The sequence below is a fragment of the Gossypium raimondii genome, chromosome 6, assembly GCF_025698545.1.
Source record: "Gossypium raimondii isolate GPD5lz chromosome 6, ASM2569854v1, whole genome shotgun sequence".
Classification (NCBI taxonomy): Eukaryota; Viridiplantae; Streptophyta; class Magnoliopsida; order Malvales; family Malvaceae; genus Gossypium; species Gossypium raimondii.
Genome location: NC_068570.1, coordinates 293548 through 304247, shown reverse-complemented (window position 1 = coordinate 304247; position 10700 = coordinate 293548). Strand labels below are relative to the sequence as shown.

The 10700-nt window shown below is 35.4% G+C and overlaps 2 protein-coding genes and 1 pseudogene across 2 annotated transcripts; all 3 read left to right on the top strand.

Moving 5' to 3' along the window:
- Window positions 1-1347: 1347 nt before the first annotated feature.
- On the top strand, window positions 1348-4878 carry LOC105772352 (protein IQ-DOMAIN 32). Its single transcript, XM_012593637.2, has 5 exons — window positions 1348-1545; window positions 2310-2675; window positions 2760-2993; window positions 3093-4380; window positions 4513-4878. Exons 1-5 carry the CDS (start codon window positions 1459-1461, stop codon window positions 4530-4532), a joined length of 1995 nt encoding a protein of 664 aa, XP_012449091.1. The 5' UTR covers window positions 1348-1458; the 3' UTR covers window positions 4533-4878.
- Window positions 4879-5469: 591 nt separating this feature from the next.
- Window positions 5470-8123, top strand: LOC105772356 (zinc finger CCCH domain-containing protein 6). The gene is made up of 4 exons (XM_012593640.2): window positions 5470-5881; window positions 6569-6778; window positions 6945-7069; window positions 7155-8123. Exons 1-4 carry the CDS (start codon window positions 5822-5824, stop codon window positions 7897-7899), a joined length of 1140 nt encoding a protein of 379 aa, XP_012449094.1. The 5' UTR covers window positions 5470-5821; the 3' UTR covers window positions 7900-8123.
- Window positions 8124-8757: 634 nt separating this feature from the next.
- Window positions 8758-10497, top strand: LOC105772354 (probable methyltransferase At1g29790; annotated as a pseudogene).
- The last annotated feature ends 203 nt before the right edge of the window (window positions 10498-10700 follow it).

Genomic DNA, 10700 nt, shown 5'->3' with positions numbered 1-10700 from the left:
AAAAATCAGTTTGCTCTTTAATCTAACGTATAAAGATTAATTTATTTATTTATTTAATAAAAAATAAAATATAATCTAACTCTTAAAGACCTCCACAATACTTTTACCATGTACATAAAATAGCATATATTTCTTGGTGGGGTTCCCACTTCTCCACTTTGACTATCGTTGGGCAATGGGATCCCACATCGGTAAGCATTCATCTAATTTCTCTGTTAATTCTAAATTTAATTAATTTGGATTCAAATATTTTGAACCATATTCGATACCATCATTTTCGTGAGAAAATGATGATTAGTTTCAAGCATGTATGTCACCCACGTCCCCACCTAATCTACTTATTTGGTCTAATTGCAATTTCAACCCCTTTATTATATTACAATCTGGAATTTAATTTCGTTGTTTTAATTTGACAAATTTTATCTTTCACACATCTGGACATGTATTATGTTCATATTTGCAATTATAATTGTATAGAAAACAACAAAAAAAAAAAACCCGAAAAACTTGGGATGAAGTTGGAAGATTAAATTAAATTACGATAAGAAGACCTTTTTGATCTTTCTTAATTTTGATATTGAATAAATTTGTCATTCTCATAAAAACAGATCAATTTTAACTCTGTCAATCTTGAAAGTAAGCAACTACGGACAATGGTGGAGCCAAAGGGCAAATAGGTAGAGCTTTAAATTAATAATGGTAAAATTACACTTTGACCCTCAAAAATTATAAAAATTTGATTTAATCATTTAAAAATCATAAAGATATAGACCATTAAAATAATGAAATTGTATTTTTAGTATCGTAAAAATATACAACTTAATTCCGACCCCCTAAAAAAACTTTCTGCTTTCGCCCTTGAATTAATGTTTTTCGTCAATGTACACTTTTTATGAGTATAATAACAAATTTGGCCTTTAAAGTTTACACATTCTATCAAATTGTTATTGATTTAAAAATTTACACATTCTGTCAAATTAGTCATAATTTAACAAATTTAGCTCAGAGAATTTACACATTTTGTCAAAATTAATACAAAATATATAAACATCAAAGGTTAATTTTATTATTATACCAATCAAATTATTTAAAATTGACGAAAAACATTAACTCCGTGAATAATTATCATTAATTTCACATCTTTGAAATTAACAAAGATTAAACTACTCCAATTTTTCAAAAGGAACCGATTTACTCAAATATCATAATTAAGAGGGATGGAAGAGGTGTTTTTACCATTAAAAATTTTCAAATTTTGATTTTTCTTTTTTGTCTATAATTGGCGGATTCCAACGTTCATAAGTAGCTAGATTTAAGGAGTGAGTTTGAAGTCCGTGTTGTGTTTTTTCTTTCTCTTTTGTTCTTTCTTTGTTTTACAATTTCCAACAAAAATATTATCTCTCGTGTCTTGTCTCTCAGTCTGTTATAGTAAAAGCTAGAGGCACCAAAAAAAAAACCATGGGAAGATCCATTTCCTGTTTCAAAATCATCACTTGCGGCACTGATTCAGCTGATAAAAACGACGACGTTATCGATGTTCCTCAGGTATATGTGTTATCCTTTTAGCCTTTACGGCGGCTGTTCGTTGGATTTAAGATTTCATGTTTTTTTTTTTTTTGTAATTGATGTTTTTAGTTGCTTTAATTGAAGTTTTCAGAGGAATCGATGCTTTAGAACTTGACATCTTTCATTATTTTGAGATCCGATTGCTTCCACAGTTTATGAATTGAAATTGTTTATTTTCAGCTTCAGTTTCCAAATCTAGCAAGTTTTTTAAGGTCAAATTGTATAGAATGTCTCTGTACTATGTGATTTTTATGGATTTAGTCCCTATAATATAATTTGATCATTTCTCGGCTATTTCGTTGAATAGTTTGACATTTTTTTGTACAGTTGAGTGAATATCATACGTTTATGTCTTGTTGGATTTAGGATTGAAAATACATATTCTGGAAAGTAGAGGGACTAGAAATTTAATCAAATTATATTAGAGGGACTAAATCTGTCTAAACCGCATAGTATAGGGACCTTCTATAGAATTTGACTGGTTTTAACTTTGGTTCTAAGTTCTACTGTAGTTTTCAGACATGGAAAATCTTAATGTGATATAAATTCGAGATTTTTTAGTTCATTCGGATGTTATTGATCGGAAATGGCCGACAATCTTTGAATTTGGAAACTTAACAGTGTAGAATCTGTTAACCATGTTTTGTCTCATAGACAAAAGAATATTCCAACTTGGTGCCTACAAGCCGAATGAATTTGTCTCCCTTTAAGCTGAATTATACGCTGTTCAAATTTTATTGCAGGACAAGAGATCGAGTGACAAAAAGGGATGGAGTTTCCGGAAGAGATCTGAACGGCATCGGGTGCTTAGCAACACTGTGGTACAAGAAGCTTCTACTGGACTGGAGGAAAGTCCTGAAACTGCTAGTTATGTTCAACAGTCTGATGTCTCCGTTGCTCCTGAGAAAACCTCCACCGTTCAGTACACCGAAGAGAAACTTCAGTCAGTGGCACCTAAAGATTACGTTGAAGAAAAATCTCAATTATCAACCCAAGAGGATTTGAAAGTGCCCGAACCTGTTGTTGCTGCCACGAATGAGGCTAAAGATGATTCTAACGTGGATGAATCCGTTGTTGTAGTCGTCCAGACTGCTATTAGAGGGTTCTTGGTGATAATTCCATTCGTAAATCGAATTTAGACTTTACTACTTGGTGGTTTTCATAGTTTTAATCTTACGGCTTTTCATTTGCAGGCACGCAAAGAGCTAGGAAAGCTTAAGAACTTAGTAAAGTTGCAAGCTGCTTTACGGGGGCACTTGGTTCGAAGGCATGCTGTGGGGACCTTACGGTGCATTCAAGCCATTGTCAAAATGCAAATGCTAGTCCGTGCCCGTCATGCTCGTTTGTCTCAAGAAGGTTCCTATTCCGAAAAGAATGCTGCTTCTACTTCCATAGAGAAGTTGCTTAGCAATAGGTTTGCTCGTCAGGTATGTGAACATGGCTTCATGTTCATTTTAACTGTTTTCTAACAGCTGTGTCTCAAACATGTCTACCCGAACATTACTTTGAATTTGCTTCGATTGTAGCTGCTGGATTCAATGCCTAAGACCAAACCTATCCGCATCAATTGTGATCCATCAAAACCGAGTCCGGGTTGGAGCTGGCTGGAGAGGTGGATGTCCACGTCATCATCTGAAAAGACATCAATGGCAGAGTTACCTAACGAACAACCTCGTGACTCTCCACTCGATGCTACAGTTCCATCTAAAGCTATTTCTGAGTCGAACGATGTAAACAAGACATTGGTTTCATCAGAGAGTGAAGAGAATCTAATCACATATGTTGCTGCCGACTCTAAGTCCAAGGCTTGCCTGCCCACTTCTTCAGTAACAGGTGATTTGGAGCGAACTCAGATTGACAACATGAGTACATCCGACCTGAAAGAGACCTCGCTGGATCAAACAATTGAAACAGAGGCTCATTGTCTTGATGTTGGAGTTGAATCTTTGGATGCCGTGTTGTCCGGGGCAGATACAATAAGCAGGTCAAAGGAGCCAAGCATCACAGAAAATCCAGTCCTACATGATCGGAAGGGTCAACACGATGGCTCGGAATGTGGCACCGAACTTTCTGTCACTTCCACCCTCGATTCACCCGATAGATATGAAGTTGGAACCGTAGAATATGAGAATGGAGTCAAAGTTTCCGAACAAGAAAATTGTAGTTCTAACGGTGCCAAGGATTTGGATGTCAAAGAAAATGCTACAATTGCAATCCTGGTGCCTGGTTCTTCTCTATCCATTGCTAACCAGCCCAATAAACTTGATGACACTAAAGGTGAACTGGCGAATTTAGTTGCTGTTGACTCCCCTCGAGTAGAACATGAACCATGCAGATTATCCCCAGAAGCCTCTCCTAGGAGCCATATGACGGTTCCGGAATCCCAAGGAACGCCCTCTAGTCAAGTATCTATAAAAAGTAAAAAGAAGAAAACTGAAAAGAGTGGTCAAAAGCGCAAGTCTTTTTCTACTGCTAAGGGTTCTCCAACTGCGGATCGTAATAGTGGTGCAAAAAGTAGTACGGAACAACCATCCAAAGATCAAAGAAGCGGGAAGAGACACAATTCTTTTGGTTCAACAAAACCTGATAACATCGATGAGGAACCAAGAGATAGTAACAGTAGCAATTCTCTTCCCCGTTTCATGCAAGCCACGGAATCTGCAAGAGCTAAAGTTAATGCTAATAACTCACCGAGATCAAGTCCCGACGTGCAAAATGGAGATCTTTATATCAAAAAGAGACATTCCTTACCCGGTGCTAATGGGAAGCAGCATTCTCCAAGAATCCAACCATCGTCGGGTGCAAAAGGAAATGGTATGGTTCGAAACTTTACTGTTGTATAGTTAACCGATATACCATCATGACATTTTCAATTAGGATAGAACGGATCCAGCCTTTTTTGGTTTCAGTTCTGGTGGTGTTGATAGAATTTCTTTTCCTTTTCAGATAGAAAATGGCAAAGGTGAAGGCTTTTATGCGAAGCAACCTTATTAACATGTTATCATGGTAATCGACATTTCGGATCACAAACCGGTGCAGATTGTTGGTCTTTACTATCTAGTTTTATATATATACACACACATATATATACATATTATCATGTAAAACTTTCTGCATGGATGGTATGCTTGTATGTTTGGTTCAACAGTGTATTGTGTGATATTATGCTTTCCTGCACCATGTTTTTGGAATGTCTTTTATGAGTATTGGTCATAAAGTCTTTATTATAATAACGTTCATGCAGTAAGTATATTTGTATTCACAATTTGATTTATATACTTCAAATAAGATTTTAGCTGGCATTTAACTTAAGCTAATGTGTAGATTGACAAAAGACTTCATTGATACAATATTAATATTTTGAAGATTTAATCAAAAGGTTTTGAAATTTAGAGATTGATTTAGAATTTAGGTTCAAACTTGAGGACTTGGGTGAAATTAACCTCACAAGAAAAGAAACAAATTTCTTTTAAAGATTAAATGATATTATTTATCACAATTCCATTTATTATTTTCAAAAAAAGAAATATGTTTAAAGGATTTATTTTTCAAAATTGAAAAATAAGATTAAAATGATTTTTTAATAATTTATTTAGTTAAAACATTTTGACCAGTTGAATTGACTATTAGTGGCGGTGAGTTTGAATGGGTGATGTGGTGTATTTACCCGTGGTTAGTGTAAAAATAGTGATGGTAGTGAAATTAAAAACTGTTAACAGTAATGTAGGATAAGAGGAAAAGTAAATTAAATATACCGCATCGTATCCAATGACTCATTAAAACCCACCGTTAACCTACACAACTATTGATTGGATTTTAAAAATAGCAAAATTGAAAACAGAAAGTAGAAAAAGTGTAGTCAATATATATATCTCTCAGTGTCAAATGTCAAATCTTCAACCCCAAAACACAATTGATTTACAGTACCTTCGCATTTGCATTTGCAAATCCAAACAACGCATCGCTTCACCTCCACGCGTCAATACCTGCATGTGCCAGCGCCCTCCATTCAACAGCATCACATAACCCTACGGAGAGGGGGCGGAGGGGCCTGGAATATCTTTTAATTAGGGTTTTCCCAATGGAGGGTTTTAATCTATCGAACCCTAAATTCGATTCTTTTGGGGGATCGAACTCTAACATTTGTTTTTGCCGAGAATTGAATATGACAAAGAACCATTTCTGAGGGGCTTTAAAAAAAAACTTACCTTAATATCTATCTATCTATCTATATATATATATTCCATTCGTAAATATGCGAGGCGTACGCAAATCCAAAAGAGTTACTTGGGCACCGGATCTTAGCCTCTTTCAGGTAAAAAGTTGCATTTATACTTTCGAAATCCCTAGATTTTGAGCTCCGTTTCAAGCTGAGATAGAAAAAAAAATTTTAAAGTGGAAAATTTTAAGTTGAATGTACCAAAACATTGGAAAATGAATCTATGTTTTTAATTTTTTTAAAATTTTATTCTGTTACACTGTGTTTCGAATTGCATTTGATGTGCAGTTTATCTTGATGGCATTGTTATATGAAATCTTTTGAAGGTGTTCATTTGTAATTTAGTTTTTACTTTTATGGAACTGTTTTCACTGTACCAAAGAGTGTTCTTCTTTGTGTCACCCTAAGATCATCAACTGAAAGCTGAACTGATTTGAAACGAACGCGATAATGTATGCATCCAACATCGATGTAGGTATAGTGGTATTCAAGTTTTAATATCCTCGGCGGAGCGAAAGTCAGGGCAGAGCATGCCAATGACGGAGCTGTGGTGGATTTGGGAGGGACTAAACCTTGTTTAGTAACTAATACTAGCTTTGATGGTGCAGAATCGTAACAGTATTAGGTGACGAATACCGTGATAAGCATCTGAAATTCACCTTGATAATTTTATTAGTCTCAGCTGATTCTTAGAAGTCAGAGTTTGTAATAACTCTTAAGAGAAAATGATATATAATTGAGCCTTTTGCAACTCTGTTTTAATTGAGCAATGCTTTTCGACAGATAAGGCTGTTTTTATCAGAGGAATCACCTTCACAAGTCGGGTCGGGTGCTCAAGATCACCTCCAAGCAAAAACCTTTTCGGTATCCCATTTATATGGGGCAGCCGTGGATGACTTTCTGCCTCCTGGCTTTGAAGGAGCTTCTTCAACAAATCATTTGCAGATTAACTTGTCGGAAGTCCCCGTCATTAGTTGGAGGTTTCCTCTGAGAGTAAGATTTTCTTTCTGGTCATTTCCATTTTAGTTTAAAGGTCGTACGCAGCACCACAAGGCTCTTGCTATCAGCACGTCTAGTCAATGTTATATTTCAACTTTTAGCTTCATTTATAACTATTGTTCTTGGCATTGCTGTGAAAGATGAATTTGTGTTGTCACAGTTCGTATTGGACGTGGATTGGCAAGTAGTTGCTGGAGAGGAAAGTAAAGAGGTCGAGATTCAAAATCAGAGAGAAGTGAGAGTGCTCGAAGCTGTTTATCCGCGCCCATCTGCAATTCCCTCAAAGTCTGATTCTCTTCATGTTTCTAAAAGCTGATTCTCTTTACATTTTACTTTTCAATGAACCTAAAATCTTCTTATCGTTCTGCAGCCCTTCCACTTACGAAGAAGACTGTAACTATGATGAACAGCAAACTCCTCAAATACCTGTCACTCCTATCGAAGACGAGGATGCAGCAATTGGAACACCGTTGGGCGTCTTAGCACCATTCCGTGCCCCCATTAGTTCACAAGCTGGTTTACCAGCTGCTGCATCTGCTGCCTTTCCAACGATTGACCACAACAACGAACGTGGGAACATGATTGATCCTAACTTGCTCGTCAAAATTCTCAGCAACCCGACATTGATAGAGAAATTAGTTACTGATTACAGGCCTCCTTTTGACCTGCCACCACCTGTGAACGTTTCCGGTCCATCTTCCACCCCATCCTCCGCTGCTACTTCTGATGGTTCGTTTTATGCTTGGTCAAATGGGGTCGGAGTAGCACCCTCAAATAAACAAGGTCCTATTCCTGCTGTCGGAGTTCCGCAGAAGAAAGATGAAAACTATTACAAGAACTTAATTCAGCAGCATGGAGGAGAAAGACCAGGAACGACACAGAGTTTCGATAGCCGATACAATCACCAGCTAAAACCGAACCTAGAAGTAACTAGTAACCCCAAATCGAGAGATTCGAAGACAAGGATAATGAAGCCGTGTTTGTACTTCAACACTGCCAGAGGATGCAGGAATGGAGTCAATTGTGCTTTCCAACATGATACATTGTCCCAGAATAACGTTTCGGATGCTCCGAATGCTAAGAGAATGAAAATGGATAGAGAGATAAGCAGTTAGGTAATATTATATATATATATATATATTTATATGTATTAATAAGCTTACCTTTTATTTCTAAGCTTAGCCTTATTACCTTTTATTGTGTTTTTTTCTTAAAAATGGTATTTAAATTTTTAATTTTATTTTATTAAGAAAAATGATGTCCTGTAAGAACGCTATCTGTAATGTTCTTATTGCCTGATATCATGTTTTGAGGTAAAATGAGATGAATTGATAGTCTAGATGGGGCCTACTCTGATGTTACCACGTGTACGGACGATTTAAATAGGAGCCGTTGATCTAGCTTTAAATGTTTGGAACCGTGACAAGTCAAAACTCTTTCCTCTTTCGAATAACCCCAACCGACAAACTTTTGCGTACTTCTTAAGTGAATTTAAGCTCTTTGTTTCTCTAAAGTAATTAATTTAATTAATCACACACTTAAAGTATATAACTTTGGGTTAATGTAACTTTTAGTCCTAAATTTGGCAATTTTATCCACTTTGGTATTTGTATTTTTTTTATTACATGAACTTGACAATTCATTTTGGTTTTCAAACTTAGATTCCATTAAAATTTGATGAATTTTACATTTGCGAATCTTAGGAATTAAAATGGGTTTAACTGTCAAATTTAGACGGTAAAATGGATAAAAAAAGGTAGAGGTGCCAAAGAGGACTAGTTTAACCAAAAAAAATAGTTGGAGTTAATAAAATGAAATTGAATTTTGAAAAATCTACAAAGTAGATAAATTAAGTCCGTGAAAATAAAAGTAAAGAAACTAAATTCTAAAAACGTAAAAAATACGGGACTTTGAGTTAATTTAACCCAAAAGAATAAGAAAATATCAACTTGCTCCACTTCACAAATCTAAATCTCAAAAAAGCACCAATTTTTATTCTCTTTCTTTCTAATTTCACTCTCTAACAAAGCCAAAACCAAACATGGGTTCTGTTTCACTGAAACTTGGAGATGGAACAGCAAGATCCAAGCGTTCAACACTCTGTTCATCTGCTGTCAACATTCTCATGCTTTTTTCTGTTCTCGCCACCAATCTTTTCGCTTTATACGCGTTCACTTACTCACCAAAACACCACACAATCACCCCATTTCACCACAAGAACATCACTTTAATCTCCCAACATGTCTCTTTAATCATAAAACAAATCGATTCATCTCAAAAAAAGCTTGCTCGAATTGAAAACCAACTCCTTGGTTACCAAACACTTAATGTTTCAAGACCCAACCTTGCAAATGAACTCAAATTGTTCTTACAACACCACCAGCTTCCATTAGGGAAAGATTCAATCAAGGACAGGGATAACTGAAATGGTGGCTTCAGTAGGACATTCATGTGAGAAATCAGCTGGTTTGTTGTCTCAATACATGACATACAAGGTTTCTGGTCCTTGTCCTGATGATTGGAGTCTTGCACAGAAGCTAATTTTAAGAGGGTGTGAACCATTACCAAGAAGAAGATGCTTTGCCAAGACTGTTTCAAAGGTAGGCCTTTCAACTTGGTCTGGCTTTGGTTGTAAGAACATCAACTGTTTGAATAAAAAACCGAATGGTTTTGCCTTTGATAGACAAAAATATGTTAAAGCTACAAGCAAGAATGATTTCCTTATTGATGATGTGTTAGCTATGGGGAATAATGGGATTAGAATAGGTTTTGATATTGGAACAGGGTCTAAAACAGGCACTTTTGCTGCTTTAATGGCTGAAAAAAATGTGACAATAATCACCAATACACTCAATGTTGATGCACTAGATAGTGATTTCATTGCTGCAAGAGGTGTTTTCCCTTTGTTTTTGAGTTTGGACCATAGGTTTCCTTTCTATGACAATGTGTTTGATTTGGTCCATGTTACAAGTGGTTTAGATGTTGGAACCAAACCAGAGAAACTGGAGTTCTTGATGTTTGATGCAGACAGGATCTTGAGAGTTGGTGGGTTGTTTTGGTTAGACAATATTCATTGTGGTGATGACGAAAAAAAGAGGACTTTGACTCGTTTGATAGAAAAGTTTGGGTATAAGAAGCTGAAATGGGTTGTGGGACAGAAAATGGATGGTGCTGTTGGGTCTGGAAAACATGAACTTTATCTTTCTGCTGTTTTACAAAAGCCAGTGAGAATCTAATAGAGGTAAGAATATATATATATACATACACATACACATACAGAATTTTTGGGGTTTTTTGTTTTTTGGTCTTAAATATATGAAAATTATTCTATAAATTGGAATAAAATGGCTGAAATTGTTGCCTTTTATGTAATCTAAAGCCTTTTTTTTTTTGGTGCCCTTTACTTTCCTAGTTTTGTATTTTAGTTTGATGATGGTTATTTGAACAAAGAAGAATTAGGAAATGAGAGTTTCATACTTCATAGTATATTCTAGAAGTTGGTTTTTGAGATTTGGTGCTTTCATTTTTCTTACTTGAATTTTGGCTTTTTTTGAATGTTATTTAGAGTTTTTGATTCTAAATTGAACTCGAAAACTCGATCCAATCAACTTGAGTTAGTCAAACTGAAATTAACTCTAACTTCAAACAACTACAACTTGAGATATTTTGGGATGATTGGATTGACTTAATCCCTAGAAGTGATTGGAGATGAAAAGTTAAAAAAAGATAAACTACATCAATTATCCCTAACTTTTGATTAAAATTATATTTTAATTACTTAACTTTTAAAAGTTATATAATTGTGGCTAATGTTATCAAAACGTTATAATTTTGTCACTTATTCATTAACTGCTTTTAAGAGGGTGACGTGAAACATTAATTTAAAGGGTTAATAATTAATTTAGCCCTTGAATTA